The sequence below is a fragment of the Dendrobates tinctorius genome, unplaced genomic scaffold (genome assembly GCF_039654945.1).
Source record: "Dendrobates tinctorius isolate UK_male_01 unplaced genomic scaffold, ASM3965494v1 ptg000233l, whole genome shotgun sequence".
Taxonomy (NCBI): domain Eukaryota; kingdom Metazoa; phylum Chordata; class Amphibia; order Anura; family Dendrobatidae; genus Dendrobates; species Dendrobates tinctorius.
Window position 1 is genome coordinate 3,384,114 of NW_027361900.1, and position 24,932 is coordinate 3,409,045.

The 24,932-nt window shown below is 43.8% G+C and overlaps 1 protein-coding gene across 1 annotated transcript; it reads right to left on the reverse strand.

Annotated features, from left to right (window-relative positions):
- Positions 1-2,011: 2,011 nt before the first annotated feature.
- LOC141060202 (uncharacterized) lies at positions 2,012-17,633 on the reverse strand. The gene is made up of 5 exons (XM_073556448.1): positions 17,442-17,633; positions 17,235-17,358; positions 17,054-17,151; positions 16,765-16,855; positions 2,012-4,010 (listed from the first exon to the last, which is right to left on the reverse strand). The coding sequence occupies exons 1-5, from the start codon at positions 17,463-17,465 to the stop codon at positions 2,149-2,151; spliced, it is 2,199 nt and encodes a 732-aa protein (XP_073412549.1). The 5' UTR covers positions 17,466-17,633; the 3' UTR covers positions 2,012-2,148.
- Between the last annotated feature and the right edge of the window lie 7,299 nt (positions 17,634-24,932).

The following is a 24,932-nucleotide window of genomic DNA, read 5'->3' on the forward strand; positions in this document are numbered from 1 at the left end:
AGCAATTGTTTTAGGCTATGTGCCCACGCTGCAGAAATGCTGCAAAATTGTCTGCAGCATTTCCACAACTCCCTGCCGTGGGTAAAATGCATGCGGAATTTGCAAGCGTTTTCCGGCAAAACACAAGCATTTTGCAAGCGTTTTTAGCTTCCATAATGCTAGCGCTTTCCAACCGATTTGAAGCATCGCTTGAAATAGTGATACAGGTTGGTCCCACTTGTCAAGCATAGTGCTTGACAAGTGCGACCAACTTTTTACTATTGATGCTGCCTATGCAGCATCAGTAGTAAAAGATAGAATGTTAAAAATAAAAAAATGTGTATACTTACCCTGTCAGCCCCCAAAGTCCTCCAGGTCCTTAGCGACGCTGCCAGCAACTTCCGTTCACAGAGATGCATTGCGCGAATGACCTCTGATGACGTAGCTGTCACGCAACCGTGACGTCACAAAGCTCATTCGCGCAATGCATCCCTGGGAACGGAAGTTGCTGGCAGCATCGCTGGGGGCCGACAGAGGGTAGATATCCATTTTTTTAATTTTAATTCTATTTTGTACAGAAATATGGTACACAGGGCATGGAGGAAAGTCTCCTCCAGACCCTGGGTACCATCCGCACATGAAGCACTCACTTTACGTATAGTGGGCATAGCCACATGTGTAAAGTGAGCGTTTCAATGCAATCCTATAGCAGCGGAATCGCCGAGATTCCGCAAAATGGACATGGTGCGGATTTTACTGCGATGCGATTCTACAGCGGAAAAATCCACGGCATGGGCACAGCAATTGCGGATTCCCATAGGATTGCATGGGAATGCGTTGTTATAGCGTTATTTGCACAGCTGCCGGAGTGCTCACCGGGACTGTTCATCAGAGATAGCGGTGAGTATTCATTACTCTTCAGTAGCGCGCAGTGTCAGCCACCGGCTTCCTGCTGCTGCTGGCGGTCACGTATGCCGCTACTTAAGAGAAATGAATATTCATTGGATTCATTCATTCATCAGGAGACTATTTGATATTGAACTATATTCAAGCGGGACTAGATGAAGAAAACCCTAAAATCATGTATCATGTTATCCGAAACAGTCAGAAAACTAGCCCCATATTGGCAGATCCCAGACCTCAGACTATATACTTTGTAAGTTTATAAGTCACTCCAGTGTCAGGAATAGATAGTATGTGACAATACAGTATATACCGCTCAGGGAACACTTACCTTTCAGAGATAATTTCCATATTCATACTAAATAATGGCACAGATCCCCCAGACATTATGATTGCACATATCCCTAGTCTTTATAACGATATTGCACTCATTCCCTGACAGACCGCAGCATGGCCATTAGTTAGAAGCTGCTAATGATCTTTGGAGCAGGTAAGTTTTCCCTGAGTGGTACGTATTGGGCCGTCTGAAGACTGAGTTTAGTCTAGGATAATTTGTCTGCACTACTAATTAACAGCAGTTACATTACCAAACTAGGGAAGTCCCTATAGGAGAAAAACACAAGAATTATACTGTATTTTCACATACTATCTATTCCTGACACTGGAGTGACTTATAAACTTACAAAGTATATAGTTTGAGTTCTGGGATCTGCCAATATGGGGCTAGTTTTCTGACTGTTTTGGATAACATGATAAATGATTTTAGTTTTTTTTTTGTCTAGTCTCGTTTGAATATAGGTCAATATTAAATAGTCTCCTGATGAGTCGTCTTTGGTGAGGACGATGAAACCCATAGAAATGAGAGGCTTGGAGAGTGAGTGTGTATACATCACCTCACCCTATGTACTGTACTGAACTGTGGGGTACATGTTTTTTCTATTAGTCACCTATTGACTAACCTTCAGGGGATGAATTATGGGTATAGTTTTATATTTGGAATTAATAAAACTTAGTTTTATCCTTTTGTCAGCAAACATGAGGAATGACAAGAGACAACCCATTTAAGAAGATTCAATTTTGGCTAAAACTATTCCAACAATATGAACATAAAAAAGTCTTCTCTCCTATGTGACATCTCTGATGTTTATTAACAGTTGATTTCCAAGTAAAACATTTCCCACATTAAGAAAATAAAAAAGGTTTCTCCTCTGTGTGACTGCTCTGACGTCTAACAAGAAGCACTTTCTGGTTAAAATATTTCCCACATTAGCAGGAAAAAGGCTTCTCTCCTGTGTGAGTTCCATGGTGATTAACCAATTGTGATTTCTGGTTAAAACATTTCCCACATTCTGAACAGGAAAAAGGCTTCTGTCCTGTGTGGACTCTCTGGTGCTTAACACAATCTGATTTATTGTTAAAACATTTCCCACATTCTGAACAGGAAAAAGGCTTCTCCCCTGTATGAGTTCTATGGTGATCAACCAATTGTGATTTCCGGTTAAAACATTTCCCACATTCTGAACATGAATATGGCTTCTCTGCTGTGTGAATTCTCTGATGTGTAACAAGACTTGAATTTTGAGTAAAACATTTCCCACATTCTAAACATGAAAAAGGCTTCTCTCCTTTGTGAGTTCTTTGGTGTTCATCAAGATTCCTTTTCTGGTTAAAACATTTCCCACATTCTGAACAGGAAAAAGGCTTCTCCCCTGTATGAGTTCTATGGTGATCAACCAAATGTGATTTCCGGTTAAAACATTTCCCACATTCTGAACATGAATATGGCTTCTCTGCTGTGTGAATTCTCTGATGTGTAACAAGATTTGAATTCTGAGTAAAACATTTCCCACATTCTAAACATGAAAAAGGCTTCTCTCCTTTGTGAGTTCCTTGGTGTTCATCAAGATTCCTTTTCTGGTTAAAACATTTCCCACATTCTGAACAGGAAAAAGGCTTCTCCCCTGTGTGAGTTCTGTGGTGACTAATAAGAGTCCCTTTGTGGTTAAAACATTTCCCACATTCTGAACAGGAAAAAGGCTTCTCCCCTGTATGAGTTCTATGGTGATCAACCAAATGTGATTTCCGGTTAAAACATTTCCCACATTCTGAACATGAATATGGCTTCTCTTCTCTGTGAATTCTCTGATGTGTAACAAGACTTGAATTCTGAGTAAAACATTTCCCACATTCTAAACATGAAAAAGGCTTCTCTCCTTTGTGAGTTCTTTGGTGTTCATCAAGATTCCTTTTCTGGTTAAAACATTTCCCACATTCTGAACAGGAAAAAGGCTTCTCCCCTGTGTGAGTTCTGTGGTGACTAATAAGAGTCCCTTTGTGGTTAAAACATTTCCCACATTCTGAACAGGAAAAAGGCTTCTCCCCTGTGTGAGTTCTATGGTGACTAATAAGAGTCCCTTTGTGGTTAAAACATTTCCCACATTCTGAACAGGAAAAAGGCTTCTTCCCTGTGTGAGTTCTATGGTGATTAACCAATTGTGATTTCCATTTAAAACATTTCCCACATTCTGAACATGAATATGGCTTCTCTTCTCTGTGAATTCTCTGATGTGCAATAAGAGTTGAATTCTGAGTAAAACATTTCCCACATTCTGAACATGAATGTGGCTTCTCACCTGTGTGAGTTCTATGGTGATCAACCAATTGTGATTTCCGGTTAAAACATTTCCCACATTCTGAACATGAATATGGCCTCTCTTCTCTGTGAATTCTCTGATGTGTAACAAGACTTGAATTCTGAGTAAAACATTTCCCACATTCTAAACATGAAAAAGGCTTCTCTCCTGTGTGGGTTTTTTGGTGTGCATCAAGATTCCCTTTGTGGTTAAAATATTTCCCACATTCTGAACAGAAAAAAGGCTTCTCCCCTGTGTGAGTTCTATGGTGACTAATAAGATTCCTTTTGTGGTTAAAACATTTCCCACATTCTGAACATGAAAATGGCTTCTTTGCTTTAGGAGCAGTTTGTGTTTTAATGCCTCTTTTGTGACTTTGATTTTCCTTAGTAGTCAGTAATGAATCAGAAGATGGGACCTGTTTCATAGGATCAGATGACAGATCTTTGCTGTGAATGGATGATGATATATCTGGAGTAATGGCATTCACTTCATCTGTCAATAGAAAAACAGATTAGGCAGGTTACAGTTAATACAATAGTTAGGGTTACTGTTAGGCTAAAGTAAGGGTTATTGTTAGGGTTACTGTTAGGCTAAAGTCAGACTAAAGTTAGGGTTACTGTTTGGGTTAAATGGTTAAAATGGTCCGTCAGTATTATAGTGCAGAGGAGGCTTATGCACTTTTATGTTCTGACAGTGAAGAAAGTGCAGTGTCAGATGGCGATGTGGATTTCGAGGGCTTTAGTAGCAGCGACAGTGATAGCTCAGAAATGAGCAGTGATTCTGGTCCATCCTCACACACAAGGACCAGTACAACAAGAAGGACAAATAGCGCTTCTGGAGAAATGTCTCCAACTCAGGGAACAATGCCCAGTACTAGCGCTGTCCCTAGTGCTCTTGAATTGGCGCACACCAATGACAAATTGCACTACAGCTTTTGGGGTCCAATTTCTCCTGTTACCCTTTGGAAAAAAAAATGGAGGGCGAAAAGATCATTTTTTGTGGAAAAAACATGACTTTTTATTTTCACGGCTCTACGTAATTAACTTCTAAGAAGCACTTGGAAGCTCAAAATGCCCATCACACATTTCCTTGGGGGGGGGGTCTAGTTTCCAAAATGGGGTCACTTGTGGGTTTCCACTGTTTAGGCACATCAGGGGCTCTCCAAACACGACATGGCAACCACTAATTATCCCAGCATATTTTACATTCAAAAAGTTAAATGGCGCGCCTTCCCTTCTCAGCCCTGCAGTGTGCCCAAACAGTAGATTTCCCCCACATATGGGGTATCATCGGCATGCTCAGGAGATATTGCAAAACAAAATGTATAATCCATTTTCTCCTGTTACCCTTGCGAAAATAAAAAAAACTAGGTCTAAAGGAAAATTTCTTGTTATAGAAATGTTTATTTTTTCCTTCCACATTCCATTCATTCCTGTGAAGCACCTGAAGGGTTAATAACCTTCTTGAATGTGGTTTTGAGCACCTTGAGGGGTGCAGTTTTTTTTTTGAATGGTGACACTTTTGGGTATTTTCTGTCATATTGACCAGGGCTGTGGAGTCGGAGTCGTGGAGTCGGAGTTAGTTTTGGTTGGAGTCGGAGTCGGTAGAAATGTACCGACTCCAGCTTTAAAAAAAATGTATTAATATTTCATAATTGAACTTTCATATGAATTTTATAAATGTTACTCAAATATATATGTTCTATCAAACTATGAACAACAGTGATAAGCAGTTCTGCTGGAAATAGAGACATTTCTTACTTCTTGTGTGTCACTGTTCTCCACTGCCCTTATCTAATCTTATACTTGGTTAACCTCATGCTGCCCCAACCCCCCTACTTACAATGTATGAAACTGAAAGTGAAAATGTGTTGCAAATTCTTAGTAGTAAAGCTCCTCCTCTAGACTAGATCATACTAGGTGTGCGTCTTCCAAGCATCTCACAGCTGCCTGCTACTCAGAAGAGGAAGACTGTAAGAAGTATTATCCTTTCAACAAACTTTGCATCAGTTAACTGTGAGTACATGAGGAATAATAACAGTATTACTGACCACTATATCAGTTGTACGACCTGGCAATAATTTTGTACAATTGTTTTTAGGAAAAACAATTGTCATTTGGATTGTGAATGCAACATTAAAAACCTGAGAATGTCAAAGAAGCATCACATTAAATCAGCTGTATTTGAACATTTCACCATCACTCAAGATATAAAACATTATGTCTGTCTGTGTATGACAAATGATCCAGACGAAAACAAATGCTGTGAAGCCAAGATGAGTGCATATTCAGGCAAAGATAAAAATGCTCCTACCAGAGCTTCTAATCTAAAGAGACATTTACAGCGCTTTCATCCAGAAGTACTGAAAGCAGTGGATGAGAAAGACTGCAGCCAAACCAATGAACCAGTGCCCAGCTCTTCCAGCCAAACAAAGGAGCAGAGAACTTTGCAGCCATCAGTTGCAAGATATTTTGTCAGTGACAAAGTTACTGTGACAATGACAGTAGATACATTTAAAAAACAGATCATAGAGCTTGTTGTAAAGGATAGTGTGCCTATTTCATTATTTTCACGACCAGCTTTTATGTGTCTGAATGGGGAAATGGCCCGCAAGCTTGGTGTTTCTCTGGAGAGAGAATTAGAAAATTAGTAATCGAAGAAGCTTTTAAACAAAAGGAAGAACTTAAAAAAACTCTCAAGGGACGCTTTCTGTTTCTTAAAATGGATGCCTGCACACGTCACAGAGTGAACTATTTTGCCATCAATGTCCGATTTGTTTGTGACAAAAATGAAATAGTTACCAAGACATTGGCCTTAAAAGACACCAAAGCTCATCACACCAGTGAGTTTCTCCAGGTCTTGGTGAAAAAGGTTCTGCAAGACTATGAACTTAAAAAAGAGCAAGTTCTTTCTGTCGTAACTGACAATGCTTCAAATATGATAAGTACTATTAAGCTAATGAATGAGAGTAATGATGGTGACCAGCAGCTAGAAGAACATTCTGGGTCCACAGACACAGAAATGTTTGAAATAGAGGAACACAGTATTGTAACTGAGGAGCAAACTGAAGTTGCTTCAGATGAACAGCAACATGATAGTTTAGATGATCTTGTTGAAACTGTGTCAATATGTTCTTTCATTCATCACATGCGGTGTTGTGCATACGCTACAGCTGGCTATAAGAGACAGACTGCAAGAAGGACATGCTGCTGCACTGATTGGCAAGGTGAGAAAATTGGCTACTGTTGCCAGAACCCCTAAAGTTGACTCAATTTTGAAGAGACGTGCTGGAAAAGGGGCAATTATTGATCAAGCCACACGATGAGGCAGTACTTACTTAATGATTCAGCGCTTGGTTGAACTGAAAACCTTTCTTGTAGACATGGCTAACCCTTAACTGACGCTAAATGAAAGTCAGTGGAATCATGTGACTGAGCTGGAAAAATTGCTAGAGCACCCATTTACAGTGACTAAAAAATTACAAGCAGAGGACTTAACTCCAGGTATTTTCTTAAAGGAGTGGAAGAACCTGATGTTTCGCCTGTCCCAAAGAGGAGGGTTAATTGCAAGTGGCATTGCTACATCAATGAAACGGAGAGAGGAGCTACTATTACAAAATAACATTCTTTTGGCAGCTGTTTATGTAGACCCAATGCATCGGATTCTTCTAGATGATCAACAGCTAAGTAAAGGAAAAGAAGCTCTGTTTGAAATAGCAGTAAGGATGAAAGGGTTGCAGAACAGTCAGGAGGAACAAGAAGAATTTGGTCGTCCTGCCACATCTTCACCCTCATCATCAACTGATGAAGAATTTAATTTTGAAAAATATTTGGATCACAAGGATCGTGCAAAGCGTTCCCGCATAGAAGAAGAGTCATCCCCATCAAGGAACACAGCCAGTACATTTCAGCAGAATTTTTCATGTGCACTAAAAGAAATTGAGAAATTTGACCGTTCATCAAAAATAACAGTGCAACAAGCGATTCCTCTGTATCCTGACATTGTCAGAGATGTTGCCCGAGTGGTTACTGCTTTGCCACCAACACAAGTTAGTGTACAGAGGTTGTTCTCTGCTCTCAAAATAATTAGATCAGATTTGAGGGCATCCATGAAGGAGGATCTGACAGAGGCAATACTTTTTCTGAGGACAAATTTATAGATTTCTTCGTATTAACTGCATAAAAGTGTTTATTGCATATTTACTTACAGTTTAGAAAAGTTTCTAAAAGTTATTTGCTATATTCTAATTGTATTCTAATAAATGTAGTTTTTGCTCTAAGTGGTCTGATTACTTATATGATGGTGAGAAACTGAATAAGCACGATGTTTAATATTTTACAACAGTAAATTTGTTGTTATGAATTGGCCATTTATGAAGGAGTCGGAGTCGGAGCCTGATAAAATCCAGGAGTCGGAGTCGCAACTGTGGCTTACCGACTCCACAGCCCTGATATTGACCCCCAAACTCACTTCAAATGTGAGGTGGTTCCTAAAAAAATGGTTTTATAAATTTCATATCAAATAAATGTTACCACTATCATAAAGTACAATATGTCACAAGAAAACAATCTCACAATCACCAGGATTCCTTGAAGCATTTTAGAGTTATGACCTCATAGAGTGACACAGGTCAGAGCTGAAAAAATTGGTCACAAAGGCAAAAACAGGTTCTGGCGTGAAAGGATTAATATTTTGTTGCACAACCTTTTGAGGCAATCACTGCGATCAAACGATTCCTGTAACTGTCAATGAGACTTATGTGGTGCTCTGATTACATGTTCATCTGTATTGGCTTATGACAGGTCGCTGATCCCTCACTGACCTGCCCCCATTATTACATAATGCATATAATAGCATTGATATTATTGGTGATAATGCCTATTATATTGTGGCTATTGTGAGGCATAGAAAAAAATTACATCCAGCAAATTGTCACCGGCGATGGCGGCGCCTGCGTAGTAGCATCTATTAGAGACTACACTCATCACTGTCCCCAATCTCCTCTTTTTCCTGTACGGATTTGGCTGTTCATCACTACAATGACACTCTTAGAAGCACCCTTGACCAAGTAGCTCCCCTCACCCTCAGAACCTCCAAGCACAGAGTGAAACAGCCCTGGCTCACATCGCAAACTCAACTTCTCCAGCGATGCTCTAGGAGTGCTGAACGCCTATGGAGAAAAACCTGCACACCAGAAGACTTCATCCACTTCAAATTTATGTTAAGAACCTACAGTGCCTACAAGTAGTATTCAACCCCCTGCAGATTTAGCAGGTTTACACATTCGGAATTAACTTGGCATTGTGACATTTGGACTGTAGATCAGCCTGGAAGTGTGAAATGCACTGCAGCAAAAAAGAATGTTATTTCTTTGTTTAATTTTTTTTTAAATTGTGAAAAGTTTATTCAGAGGGTCATTTATTATTCAACCCCTCAAACCACCAGAATTCTGTTTGGTTCCCCTAAAGTATTAAGAAGTATTTCAGGCACAAAGAACAATGAGCTTCACATGTTTGGATTAATTATCTCTTTTTCCAGCCTTTTCTGACTATTTAAGACCCTCCCCAAACTTGTGAACAGCACTCATACATGATCAACATGGGAAAGACAAAGGAGCATTCCAAGGCCATCAGAGACAAGATCGTGGAGGGTCACAAGGCTGGCAAGGGGTACAAAACCCTTTCCAAGGAGTTGGGCCTACCTGTCTCCACTGTTGGGAGCATCATCCGGAAGTGGAAGGCTTATGGAACTACTGTTAGCCTTCCACGGCCTGGACAGCCTTTGAAAGTTTCCTCCCGTGCCGAGGCCAGGCTTGTCCGAAGAGTCAAGGCTAACCCAAGGACAACAAGGAAGGAGCTCCGGGAAGATCTCATGGCAGTGGGGACATTGGTTTCAGTCAATACCATAAGTAACGTACTCCACCGCAATGGTCTCCGTTCCAGACGAGCCCGTAAGGTACCTTTACTTTCAAAGCGTCATGTCAAGGCTCGTCTACAGTTTGCTCATGATCACTTGGAGGACTCTGAGACAGACTGGTTCAAGGTTCTCTGGTCTGATGAGACCAAGATCGAGATCTTTGGTGCCAACCACACACGTGACGTTTGGAGACTGGATGGCACTGCATACGACCCCAAGAATACCATCCCTACAGTCAAGCATGGTGGTGGCAGCATCATGCTGTGGGGCTGTTTCTCAGCCAAGGGGCCTGGCCATCTGGTCCGCATCCATGGGAAGATGGATAGCACGGCCTACCTGGAGATTTTGGCCAAGAACCTCCGCTCCTCCATCAAGGATCTTAAGATGGGTCGTCATTTCATCTTCCAACAAGACAACGACCCAAAGCACACAGCCAACAAAACCAAGGCCTGGTTCAAGAGGCAAAAAATCAAGGTGTTGGAGTGGCCTAGTCAGTCTCCTGACCTTAACCCAATTGAAAACTTGTGGAAGGAGCTCAAGATTAAAGTCCACATGAGACACCCAAAGAACCTAGATAACTTGGAGAAGATCTGCATGGAGGAGTGGGCCAAGATAACTCCAGAGACCTGTGCCGGCCTGATCAGGTCTTATAAAAGACAATTATTAGCTGTAATTGCAAACAAGGGTTATTCCACAAAATATTAAACCTAGGGGTTGAATAATAATTGACCCACACTTTTATGTTTAAAATTTATTAAAATTTAACTGAGCAACATAACTTTTTGGTTTGTAAGATTTATGCATCTGTTAATAAATCCTGCTCTTGTGTGAAGTTTGAAGGCTCTAACTTATTTGCATCTTATCAAACCTGCTAAATCTGCAGGGGGTTGAATACTACTTGTAGGCACTGTATAACGCTGCCCTTCACCTCGCCAAACAGAGTTACTTCACCACCCTGATCTCCTCACTAGCCAACAACCCCAAGAAACTTTTTGACACCTTTCACTCCCTCCTCAGGCCAAAAGCACAAGCCCCTATCACAGACATTTGTGCTGATGACCTGGCCTCCCACTTTACAGAAAAAATAGATAATATCCGTCAGGAAATCTGCACCCAACCACCAAGTGCTGTGATTCCCATGGCTCACTTTCCACATTTGATCCCATCACAGAAGAAGTCTCCAGACTCCTGTCTTCTTCTCGTCCGACTACATGCACGACCGACCCCATTCCCTCTCTCTCCAGTCATCACAACTCACCTAACTACAATCTTTAACCTCTCCTCGGGCATCTTCCCATTCTCCTTCAAACAAGCCATCGTTACTCCATTACTAAAGAAACCCGCTCTCGACTGGGGCGTGGCCTGGCGCGGATGTGAGAGGACGTGAGGCTGAGGAGCTCCACTGTCATTCTGAAGAATAATCCTTAATAGGCCGACATAACAGAGACCCGTGCACACTTACTGCTGTGGTGGGTGCCCGAGGGCCGAGTGGAGACACCGGGAGTGAAGAAGAGTGCGGAGATGGGGAGGAGGAGGCAGAAAGACGTCGGGGAGGACGGCAGTGTGGCTGCACAAGATGGCGCCGGGAGAGTGGAGGAGGCACAGAGACTGACTGAGAACTATGGCAGAAGGTCACAAATTATCCAGAAGCTGCAGCGCTTTGCAAGGGAAGATGAGGGGGGCACCGGAGAAGGTACTGTGCTGGAGGGAGAGAGAATGAGCAACGAAGCTGCAGGAGAGGCTGAAAGCAGGGAGGAGGGGGGAGGGGGAGTCACTGTCTCTGAGTGTGCATCTTAAGAGGAGGATAGTGAAGCTGACGAGGAGGGCCCTGAAGGGGAACCAACTTTAAAAGATGTCTTTCTGGTGGTATTGTTCTGTAAAAAAACACTAAGTTGAGCAGCCGGGTTGATAATATTAAGGAAGAAATTATTGGAATTAAAGAGGCGCTAAACAAGGCGGATGCTAGGATGGGTGCTGTGGAAGAGAGAGTGAGCACCACTGAGGACACTGTAAATAAAATGCAGAAAACTCAGAACCAGCACACGCAAAAGAATTCAGAAGTGCACTTAAAACAAGATGATCTAGAAAATAGATCTAGGAGAAACAATCTTAGATTTGTGGGATTCCCGGAAAAAGTAGAGGGTAACGACCCCACTGACTTTACTGAGTAATGGATCCTATCTAAAATTGGCAGAGACACACTCTCCAGTGTGTTTGCGGTAGAGAGAGCACACCGCGTTCCCCTGCGACCCCTCCCTCCGGGTAGTGCCCCCCGTACAATGTTGGCCAGGATACTTAACTGCAGAGATAGAGAGACTATCCTCCGGGAGGCTAGGAAGAAGGAGGACCTCATATTTAATGGACGCCGTATTGAAATATATCCGGACTATTCAGCAGAGGTTCAGAAAATGCGGATGAAATTTGGCGAGGTCAAGAAAGGACTGAGAGTGCTGGGAGTGAAGTACTCTCTGTTATATCCCGCCAAACTGAGAGTAGCAGCTTTGGGGTCTGTTCAGTTTTTTCCAACCCCAGAGGAGGCCGTCAAGTGGATGGAAATCAACCACTCCAAACTAAGGGCTGAGAAAGAAGGAAAAGGCTGAAGAAGAAGAATTTTTCGGACATTTTTTCTCTATTTTTGAATCTGTGCCCCGCGACGCCTGGGTACTCAGATCTATTTTTGGGTCGTAGATCCTGGGTTTTTTTTTTTCTTTTATGTTTATTGAATTATCCATGTTAGAAAAAGTTATGTGGCCTATTGGGCATGTTTGTATGTGACGGTGGGAGCGATGTACGCCCAAGTGAAGGAGGTTCAGTGGCTATTCGAGGGCTCACAGTAGCTAGGTGCCAGTTGCACCCTCTCTCGTTGGAGAGAGAGAATCTGTTATACGAGGAAGGAGGGGAGAGGGGGGGCGGGGGGGATATGTTGTGGGAGAGTTTTCATACTGCAATGTGATAAAGGGACTACAAGAGACCGACTAGAACTGATGTTCATAGGACATAATGAGTGGTGATACAAGAATTCTAAGTTGGAATGTGAGGGGGGTTTCAGATCCAAGTAAAAGAGCGGCAGTCATGGCAGAAATTAGAAAGTACAATCCAGCTATTACGTGTTTACTAGAAACTCACTTGATTAAAGGAAAAGAAAAATGGCTGGAGAAAAAATGGATTACCCGGGCCTATCACTCTATGTATTCGGCCTACGCGAGGGGAGTCTCTGTACTGATACATTCTCATGCTCACTACAAGGAAATTGAATCTTACGTAGATAGGGATGGGCAGTTTGTTTCCCTGAGATGCCGAATTTCTGGTGTATGTGTGATTATAGTGGCACTTTATATTCCACCCCCATATTCGAAAAAGAAACTACAAGAGATTTTTGAGTGGACAGGTAGGGGAGGGGAATGTCCGGTGTTAATATTAGGGGACGTTAACAATGTCATGAACGAGTATTGGGATCGTGTGGGAATCGGGGGAATTAACCCCAGGAAGGATAGGATGACTCCATTCGGGACATATGTTAGTGAGATGGGTATGATAGACTTATGGAGAGTGCGGAATGAGGGGAACAAATGCTTTTCGTGTTATTCGTCCTCGTATCATGCCTTATCGCGCATAGACTTAGCATTAGGTAACAGGGGCATGGATGGATTAGTTGGGACGGTGGAATATTTACAGAGAGTTATCTCCGACCATAAGGCAATTGAAGTTAGTTTGAGACTGGGAGTGGGAAAAAGGAGGAGAGTAGGGGGGACAACACATCCGGAATGGCTCAAATGTCTTAATATGGAAATTATTAAAAAAGATCTTATTGAATTCTTCCAATTACATGAAGGTTCTGCTGACTCACTTATAGTGTGGGATACCATGAAAGCATATTTAAGGGGACTATTCATACGAGATATTTCGAGACGTAAGACACAAACGAGACAGGTAAACCAAGAGACTACAGACAGATTGAGCAGGGCAGAGGAGGAAATGATATGTAGGCCCAGTATCGCCACTAAAAAGGCATTAAAAGAAGCACAAGAAGAAGTAAATAAGTTATATTTACAAGGGATAGACAAGAAAAGGGCATTCCAGAGAGCACTGTTCTATGACGAAGGGGAAAAGGTGGGACACTTACTGTCAGTGATATCTGCGGCGCAGAAAGGGTCCACACAGATATATAAAATTGTCAAGGAGGATGGGGTAACTCATAACGCCACCTCTGGGATATTGGAATGTTTCCGGGAATACTATGTAAAATTATATACCTCAGAATTGGGGGTTAGAGAACAAGAAATGGATAGATACTTACAAGAGATAGAGATACCCAAGTTAGATGATACTGATAAACAGAATCTGGAAGAATTATTTACTGTAGAGGAAGTGGAGAAGGCTATTCTGTCATTGGCAAATAATAGGTCACCTGGCTCTGACGGTATCCCGGGAGAAGCATATAAGGAACTAATAGAGGTCGTAGCACCTAAACTTAAGGAGGTATTTGAAGATGCAGAGGAGAGAGGGGCTTTGCCGAGGTCTATGAGGGAGGCCGTAATTGTGGTTATTCCTAAGGAGGGGAAAGATGCCTCATCCGTTGAATCCTATAGACCCATCTCGTTATTGACGTCAGACGTTAAAATATTAGCTAAAATGTTGGCGATAAGAATGTCTGGGGTTGTTCAAAAATTGATACATCCAGACCAATCGGGTTTTTTACAAAATAGATCTACCGCCATTAACCTACGTAGACTCTTTCTTAATGTACAACTCCCGGCAGATAATGTAGGGGAAAGGGTGGTGGCCTCGCTGGATGCACGAAAGGCATTTGATAGGGTAGAGTGGAATTATCTATGGGCAGTATTGAAGTTAATGGGATTCGGACATAGATTTATTTCCTGGATTAAATTATTATACGCGGATCCAAAGGGGTACATTAGGATTAACGGGGAGACCTCGGAGTCGTTTGGGTTGTTCAGAGGAACTCGTCAGGGATGCCCCTTATCGCCGTTGCTATTTGCTACTCTGCAAGGAGTTTGTATGTTCTCCCCGTGTTTGCGTGGGTTTCCTCCCACATTCCAAAGATAGAGAATTTACATTGTGAGCCCCATTGGGGACAGTGATGATAATGTGTGCAAACTGTAAAGCGCTGCGGAATATGTTAGCGCTATATAAAAATAAAGATTATTATTACTGCAATGCTCTATTAATTGGCCTCTCAGTTACTCGACTATCCCCTCTCCAGTCCATCCTCAATGCAGCAGCCAGGGTCATCCATCTGGCTAATCGGTACTCGCCCGCTCTTCGCCAATCCTTACATTGGCTGCCCATTCATTATAGGATCCAATTCAAAGTACTTGTTCTCACCCACAAAGCTCTCCACAGTGCGGCACTCCCCTACATATCCTCCCTAATTTCTGTCTATCGGCCTGACTGTTGCGCTCTGCAAACGACTTTCGACTAGCATCTGCACTAATCAGTACCTCCCACTCCTGACTCCAACACTTCTCCCGCGCTGCGCCAATCTTTTGGAATGCTCTACCCCAAGAAATGACTATCCACAATTTGCATAGTCTCAGGCGTTCCTTTAAAACACATTTGTTCAGAGCGGCCTATCACGTTCACTACTCAAAGTCATTGTATGTGTAAGTGTGCGTGTGTATCCCATTCACTATCTCCATCCATTCCTCACTCCCACAAGATGGTTGGACCATCATTGTAAATACACCATTGTAAATACACACCAGTACTTTGTATCTCCCCCACCTCATTGTAGATTGTAAGCTCTCACCAGCAGGGGTGCCTTATTTTGCTTTAATTATTGTATTGTTAACATTGTTACTTATGACTTGTGTTTTGAAACTGTTAAACTGTAAAGCGCTGAGGAATATGTTGGCGCTATATAAAGATTATTATATAAAAATGGGGGGCAGGTCAGTGAGGGATCAGTGACCTGTCATAAGCCAATACAGATGAATATGTAATCAGAGCACCACATGAAGCCCCGCCCACAGCCCCACCACAGAGCACGAGAATCTCATTAACTGAAAGCTACAAATACAGATTAAACAGTAAACCAGAGTTGCCCTCATTTATGGTGGACCATTGGAGCTACTATGGATCCTGAGCAGAAGATTAGAGAAAATAATATTGCTCCCCATTTCAGGAGAGATTGTGCAGTAATCTGAATTCCTTAGGATCAAAAACAATGTAATGTATGACGTGGAGTGAATCCATGACACCAGGGCTGGAGCCAACACATCTCCTGCAGGCGGGAATAAATGTATATTACAGCCCTCAGCCACGCACAGCTTAGAGATCTATCAGGGCACAGGTGGAATGTTTGTCCTGTAGATTATCACAATCCTCCCTGAAGTTAGTTGGTTTTAATACAAACTGAAATGTCAGGATAAAGGGAAACTCTGCTGTTATTGGACAGAAATTCACACTTGGCCTCACTGCACATTTACTGTTGTCGCTCATAAAAGGGAAGTTTGGCCAGAAAGACTGGACCTGGTCTTGTAGGGACCATGAGACATTCAGCAGCACAGAAGGGAGAGAAGATTCATCCGATAAGATCTCAGTGATCTAGGAAGCCAGCAGCATCATTACCCTCCACTTTCTCTTACAGGCCCAGCATAAGATTTTTCTTCAAGTGATTTTCTATCTTGTCAGCACATTCTACGTACGCTGTCATTTGGCTTTATAGTTACAGATCTGGGCAGGTAACGGTCACCGTCTCCTAATGTGAAGGAGAGAATGGCTAATGAAATCAATTATTAACCCTTATACAAGTCAGTTCACATATGGTGTACCAAGATGGCGTCTGTGTCTTCAGACAACACCCTGGAAGGAATCCTTAGAATGCAGAAGCTGAGATACTGGATACCATATATGGAAGTGAAGCTGAAATGGACCTATCATAGACTGACACTGGCTCCTCAGAAGATTGTGCGACACCCATTTCCTGTCTCTCTGTCATAAGAATAAACTTCAGTTGTGTAGAAGCCTTTGCTGAGAAAGGAGTAGACATCTAAATCTGTGTTCGGTGTGACTCTTGAAGCGCACACTCAGCCTATATTGGGTCAGGTACAAGCAATCATATAGATCTCGCTTTAAGGGATCACCTTCACACTAATCCCAGGGGGTAGGATGATCCTCCAGGTTGTAAGTTCTATTGAAAAGGGCTTTCAATGCCCAAAGTCATTTGAACAGTTTTGGGTGAATGTTGTGGTCTAGAGGCAAAATGGTGATCATGGTAATACGGCCGGACTACACCACCGATAAAGCAGCCACAGCCGGTGACTGAGAGGAATCTGTGACGTCTCTGCATTCAGTGGTTACTACTCACCTGGGTAGTCATATGTGGGAATCTCCTCTTTACACCACTCATCTTCTCTCACATATGTCTCTGTAGTATTAATATGGGTCAGATCTTCACACTGAAACAAATATTGTAAAAGTCACAGACAGATGGAGAAGTCCCATCTATGATCAGCTCTAATCCTGCCATCTCCACCGTTCTCATTACACAAGTATAAAACATATAATACTGGAGGATAAAACAAGACTGAGCACAAGACCTTCACAGCCGTCTACACATCATAGGGGAGATCTCCTGACACCTTCTCTCCATCTACCTGATGATCCTGAGGAGCACTGGGATCTTCTTGGTTACAGTCCTGTGGAAGAAGAGGATGGGGACATCTCTCTGGTGTTGTTCTCTTACTGGATAGATCTGGAGGAAACACATACAGGGACTGAATTCATTCTCTACATACAGATAATTATAGGCCGTGTGTATTTAGTCCTGTCTATTACCTGGAGATGTGAGGGGCTGGGGAACCTCCATTATGACGTTCTTGTACAGATAGCTGTGTCCTTCTAAATACTCCCACTCCTCCATGGAGAAATAGACAGCGACATCCTGACACCTTACAGGAACCTGACACATACAATGATACCGTCATCCCCCCGATCCCTTCATAGTGTTACTGTATAATGTCCCAGCATTCCCAGCAGTGTCACCTCTCCAGTCAGCAGCTCAATCATCTTGTAGAGGAGTTCTAGGATCTTCTGGTCATTGATGGCCTCATGGATCAGGGGGTGAGGTGGAGGCCCCGTGATTGGGCTCAGGGGTCTTCCCCATCCCTCAGACACAGGGTCCTGACAGCGATCACTAGAGGTCTTCTTCACCACTGTGTAATCCTGGTAATGGAGGGACACATTAATAAATCTCACTACAGACATTTCCAGAGTCCTCACCTCTCCAGTTCTGTCCATCTGTTATTCCCATAGATGAGAATAATGTAATGTGACGTCATCAGAATCTCTCACCTCTCCAGTGAGACGGAAGAGGATCTCTAGGGTGAGGTGTAACATCCTCTCCGCCATCTTGTCTCTGTCCATATCCATCCTTGATGGGTAAATCAGGAAAATTCTCTTCTGTAGAAGATCTTCCCTGAGAGGATCCGATATTGTAGAGACCTGAATGAGAAGAAGATGATCCAATGTAACATCATAATAATCCTGTGTAATAATACAATTACTGGAGATAATAAGGGAAACATATGAGGAGATTTATTATCTTACAGGGTTTAGTTTTCTTCCCTGACATCTACTAATAAAACCTATATATTTAGGCCACAGACAACAAGCAGTTTCCTCCTCGGAGTCGGCAGCTGAACACGTTCCTCATAGACTCATCTTCCATAACGCTAATTCTCGTCTCATTACCAACACTGGAATCGGCATTAGCAATACTGCAGGAGATATTCATTACACGTGACATGAGAAATAACTCCTTCATGGTGAGGACGACATCTTCATCTTCTACTGCGGCTCTAGAAACAGATTTGGCCAGTCGGTCACTGCCTCCATCCCCACCGGCCGTCTATATGAAGGTTTCCCGTCTTCCCCGCACTGGAATCTTCTATCACGTTAGATCTCAGCTCTGAGTCATACACAGAAGTTTGAAGCTTTTAGAAAAGATTTTTTTGTTTCCACAAACACAACGGACAGAAATGATCTGATCCCAAAGTCTCCATGTACAGTGATTTATGGGGTTTATTTCTGGCCTTAGACTTTCCTATATAACAAGAAAAACTCAAGAAAAAGCCGACATTAAAACGTTTCTAATGAAAAATTGGCTCCAATAATTCTTGTAAAAAGAAAAACAAAGCAGAAGACACGTTTTACTATTTTTTAACAAGTGAAACATTTTTTTTTTTTTACAAATTAACTCTTTTTGGAACCATAAGGCTGAGTTCACACGTGGCGTTTTTCCGCGTTTCCGCGGCGGTTTTAACCGCGCGATTTTGCCGCAAAAACGCGAAAAATAAGCATCCCATGCATTCCTATGGGATTCCGCAATGCTGTGCTAATGCTGCGGTTTTTACCGCGGCGGAATCGCTTTGCGGTAAAAACCGCAGCATGCTCATTAATTTGCGGAATCGCGGCGATCCCGCACCCATAGGAATGCATTGTTCCGCTTATTTCCCGCATGTGGCTGTGCACACCATGCGGAAAGTAAGCAGAACAATTACGGATGGTACCCATGGTCCGGAGGAGAGGAGACTGTCCTCCGGGCTTTGGGTACCATATCCCTGTAAAAAATAGAATTTAAAATAAAAAATATTGTTATTCTCACCCTCCGACGTCCCGCGCAGCCTTCCCGCTTCTCTTCACGCTCTCGTTCCCAGTAGTCCTTTGCGAAAATGCTCGCGATGACGTCCGTTCTCGCGGGATCGCGAAGTCTCGCGGTCATTCGCGCGACGTCATCGCGAATTACCGCGAGACGTCGCGATCCCGCGAGAACTGACGTCATCGCGGGCATTTTCGCAAAGGATTACTGGGAACGGATGCGCGGGACGTCGGAGGGTGAGAATAACACCGTTTTTTATTTTTTTTTTACATTCTATATTTTACTACTGATGCCGCATAGGCAGCCTCAGTAGTAAAAAGTTGGTCACACTCATCAAACACTATGTTTGATGAGTGTGACCAACCTGTCAATCAGTTCTCCAAGCGATGCTACAGATCGCTTGGAAAACGCTAGCTTTTTTCAAGCTAATTACGCTTGCAAACTGCTAGTTTTTCCGCGGGAAAATCGCGGGAATTTAAAATGTGATTTTCCCGCGGACTGGAATTCCGGAATTCTCGCGGTAATTTCCGCGAGAGTTCCGGTACGTGTGCACTTAGCCTAACAGATGTACACCGCAGGGACGGCACAGGAGCGGCTGCAAAAAAAAACCAAGGCAGTTTAAAGGGAAGATGCCATCAAAGCCGGATGTGGCGTTGGCGTGCGTTCCACATGCCGCATGTGGCATTAGCGTGCGTTCCACATGCCGGAAATAAAAGGCTGTGGACCGCGCGTCATCAAGCCAAATCGGTTGCATATTCTACTTCTATGTGGTTCAAGAAACCACAAGTTATTTTGGCTTGCGTTCCACTTACTGGAAACACTAGGTTGTGGAGTGCACGCCTCTGCCTCATGGGACACAATTAGTAGTCTGCCTTCATTTGAGTGTCGCAGATTTTTTCCTTGCGGCTCACGCACCTTTATGGCATCCTGGCGTGCGTTTCAACCACCGGAAGTACTATGGTATGTATTTCATACCCCCCCTTTAGCTCAGCACTATGGCACCTCACCTCCTATCACAAGGATAAAGGGGGTTTTACACTAAGCGATATCGCTAGCAATATCGCTAAAACGTCACTGATTTTGTGACGTTATAGCGATATTGCTAGTGATATCGCTATGTGTGATACTTACCAACGACCGGCTCCCCCGCTGTCCATCGCTGATCGCGCGAGAATGTCCGGCTCCATTTCTCGTCGCCTGCTTCCTGCTGAGACTTCCTGCTGTGACGTCCAGCGACGCGTGGAGGCGGGCGGGAGGACGCAGGATCGCTGTGTGAATGGTAAGTATCGTGCGCTGCGTCGCTGCTGCATCGCTGTGAGATCTTTCTGTATGAAAGCTCACTAGCGATCATTTAGCGATGCACCAGCGATCCTGACCGGGTCGGATCGCTGGTTGGATCGCTGGTGCATCGCTAAATGTAAAAGGGCCTTAAGTCCCCTGATGACTCAGCTTGGAAGAAACGCTTTGGGCCCTTCCATGGGGGGTGCAGGGCTTGTTTAGCACAGGGGGAGCTGTGGACGGTCAGGGGGGAGTCTTGGGGATAGATTACTGTTAGCCATTTAGGGTCTTGTAGGGCATTTTCTTCCCCTTGTCCTATATGGAGCATCCTGGACCCAGGATCTCCTTTTCCTCCCGCACCCCCTTCATGAATTGCTGAGCTTGTGCCTTTCCTCACTTATTGCTCTGGCATATTTCGGGTGGTAACTCTATTAATGTCATCCAGATTCCAGTCATTACTGTTATATGCAGCCAGAATCTGTCAGTCGTTGTTTGCGGGGTTCTGTGGGATTCTCCCAGATCCACAACGTGAGATTCTGGGACTTGCTGATTGCAGTTCAGCCATTGCAAGTGGGAATCATTCCTCCTGATCGGGCTGTGCTCCTCACGCCCCTTTATTTGTGACTTCACCCAAACATTTATATTCACTCACTCTGGGGGACACAAAGTTGTTTTTATCCTACTATCTTACTAAAGGTTATGTTTTATCTCCTGTCCACCACACTCCAGCTGTGATGGAAATATATACATTTCATACAGATCTCACTTGCATATATCCTTATATACTGATAGACACATTTTCATAGCTATCTTGAACCTTATAATCAATTGCTGAAAATGACCTACTAACCCCATGAGCCAGTCTGGAGAACCAGCATAGTCTCGTGGTAGCATTGTCTTGTGATATATCAGCCAGCCATGGGAAAGGAGGAAGTTGGACCAGATGCACTAGCTGATATCGGAGGTTTGCTGACATTGCAAGACAATGCATAAGAGTAAACCATATGATGCTAAATCACCCTCATGTCGGACACTGCCATATAAGTTCATTTACTCAAATAGCCAATAGCATTAAAACACAAGCCTTATGTTAATTGACTAACCACTCCTTTCTGTATGTAATGAAAAAACCATATATGTGCAATAAACCAGCAGACTGGAGATACTGCTAACAAGGTGTTTAGGGTGTCTTTTCTGTTGAGCGCTCAATGAGACTGTTCTAATTAGGACAGGCCGCAGCACACAGAGATATATCTATCCAAATTTCCATATCATCTGGCGCAGAGACGCGGGGCTGTGGACAAAACGCACGGGGACCCTGTTGACCAGAGAGACGGAGGTGCCGACTAAGGCCTTGACTCATGGGGACGGAGATTTGCGCAACTCCATAAGGTAAGAAAATCTGGTTATCTTACATGAATGTCCCCTGTGCCCAGTCCGGGTCTGTACCTCTAGCGGGTCAGGTGTGGTCACCACCGCATTCCCAGGTAGTGTAAAAGTCCACACCCTTATCCAAACCCTGGGATAAGCCAAGGTGTCTGCTTTGTGTCCTGTTTGTGTCTAGATCCGGGAGAAAGCTGGTGGAACGGTGATTGATTGTGCATGTGGTTGCTGGGAAACCGATATCTGAGAGATTCGACTTCCCCTGCTAAGTCCTCACAAATAAACCTGTACACAGGGAGGACAGGAGAGGCCTATCCAGGTATGAGTTGTGGGGGCTTAGAGAGATATCACTAGTCGAGTCTCCTATCAAGCTATCACATATACACCCATGCATCGGAAGGGACAGGAGCACCCAGATCGCCAGGCACGTGGCGGTGTTTAGTTTGGGGGAGATATCGCAAGCCAAATCACTTGACAGGTTGCCACCGATTCACCTGTACATCGGAAGGACAGGAGAGGCCGGCCAGGTACAGATGGTGGCAATTTTGTGGGAGTTATCACTGATTCCTGTTACCGGCGGGACGAGTGTGTTAACATTCCCGGGTGACCGAGAGCAGTACACCCAGTGTGATTGGCAGTTGTCGGTTACCAGAGCTGCTTGTGCTACGTGTCACTAAAGAGGGCCTCGATTTCTCCCCGGACGTCTACATGTGCATCAACCTATAAATTCACTGCTGTTCTCCATGAAGATCTGAAGCAGAAAGTTTTTTTCCTTTCCTTTTACACTTCCTCTTTTGCCCGTGGGGTGCGTCTCTGATATTTTTCATATTGTCACATTTGTTCTGTACTCTGCTTTTCCCTTGTTTTATCTTGCATTTGGTGGAAGTTTTTTTTACTGTAGTGTGAGAATTTTTGGGAATGCTGGGTTGTTGAATATATACCATTGTCTCAGTTTGCTCTTTTGTTTCCATTGTTCTCAGAAGATTTTACTGAGAGACGCAGGCAGAGGAAAGGGGAAGTGTGTGTATCCTCCATTTGTGCACGGACATTTTATTGTTGGAAGTTTTACTGAATTTTGGATTTTTTATTTCTTTTTGGAGTGTTCTTTCCAAGTTTTACCAACTTCCTGATTATTCTTTTTGTTTTCTTTTTTCTCCATTTTCTGAGTTTTTATTAGTTTTCCATTTCCTTTTGAAGTTTTTATAAATATTTTGGGTTTTTTTTTTTGCTTTTTTCCTTTCCTTTTTAAGCAAGTTTAAAAAGGGTTATGAAGTTTTAATCACCTTTTTTTTAAGTTTTTGGAATAGACATAGTAAGTGTTATTCAGAAAGTTAAGTATGTAGATTTACAGGGGCAGCTTTTAAGCTGCAGCATGGCATAATGTATTGAGAAGAAAAAAGGGAAGTTAGTTAGTTGAGCTGAATTGAAGTCCGCGTTTTATAAAGTGGCAGCGGATTTACAGCATAGAAGTACTGAGAGTTAAGTGAACAGGAAAGGATTATTTTTACGTGTACAAGAGAGAAAAAAGTGTTTTCAGCGGAATTCTAAGCTGTGCCGTCTGTGAGGCACCCCGCTCCCCCCCCCCCCGGGAGAAGGCACAAGTCCAAGCATGCCTTCTCTGACTGCAGAAAAGGGGAAGGAGTCCGCTGCTCCTTCCCTCTCCACTCCTCCCTCTCTTACCTCCCCTCCCTCATCTATTTTTCCTCCTCCCTCATCTTTTCCCTGTCTTTCATCCTCCTTCATCCCCCTCGTCTTCTCTCTCCCCTCCTCTTCTATCACCTTCCTCCTCTCCTCCCTCTTTCTTTTTTCATCTCCCCACCTTTCCACTCTCTCCTCTACCCCTCCCTGCTCCTCACCCTCTCTCCCACCTCTCAGTTCATTGTCACCAGCTGGGCCAGTGTCAAATCCAGAAAATGAGGTGTCCTTATCGCCACAGGGCACCCTCTCTAAAGAGCCAGCTGATACCAGGATAAGATAGTGAAACACTCCCTACACATAACACCACAGGTGCCCCCCCAATACAACAGCTAGCAGAAGGGAGGTGCAAGTCATCAGCGTCTGCAGCTGCTGGGTCTTACAATGAGGATCCTAAGTGCCAGGCAGACCTGCAACCTCAGAAGGGGGGAGCACCCACACAATGTCACAGTTTCTCCTCTGATGAATATGAAGAGGGGACATCATACATGCTGCCCAGTACTAGGCGAATAAACCCACAGACACCAAGTAGGCAGGGGCAGATAGAGCCAGAACTCTTACACTATGTGCCCTTCACCCCTAGTCAGGTGTTCAGTATTCTGAAAAATCTGCCAGACCCAGATATGGACCCCATGCCATTTTACTGAAGAATGCAGCAGAGCCAGCAAACATATCTGCAATCTGGATTGATCTCTGGTCCATAATGGAATTAAAAGCAGGTGAAACACTCTGGCCAATCATGAAGGAACACTTCAAGCTTCCATCAGAATTAGATGTGCACTCCTGGAAGTCAGGATCAAAGCTAATTGAGCTGCTCAGAGAGTAGGCCAAAGCCAGACAAGCACTTAGCCTACATAACATGAGCCAGGCCGAGACAGAGTCTGTAGACAAGTTTCATGGCAGAGCGAGGCAAGTATTCCAAGACTTAGGCTTCACTATTCATGATCAGATACACAGACAAATGTTGGCAGAGGCTTTTAGCCTTGGACGAAGAGAACCAATCAAGAAGCTGCTGATAGTGACCAGGCCTGAGTACAGGTCAATAGCCGTAGATGCCCTGCTCGCAGTAGCCAGAAGAATTCAGTCCCACCCAGGAGTGCGGAAGACAGCCCCTCCTATGGTGGCCACCGATGTGGAAGAGCACCCACCCTGCAGGGACGGGAGACCCATCAGGTGTTACAACTGTGGCAACCTTGGTCATTTCCGGAACCAGTGCACAGCACCCCGGCAGCCCAGGACAAAACGCAGGGGAATAGGCCAAGCAAGAAACACAGAAAACAGTGAAGAACCCTGTCTATAGGACAGAGGCAAGCCAGGTCCACAAGACATCACGCCCCTGACATGTAAAACTCCATCAGCGGACCCAATACCTCAAATCTCCGGGGGTTGTCATATCTTTCCTTGTGGACACTGGTGCAGTCTGATGAGGCATGTGGAACTCCCCGACCCCACCAGAACACTGTCTTGTGTGGGGATTGAAGGTCAAGTCAGACATTCCCAGCTTAGGGCCCCGTCACACA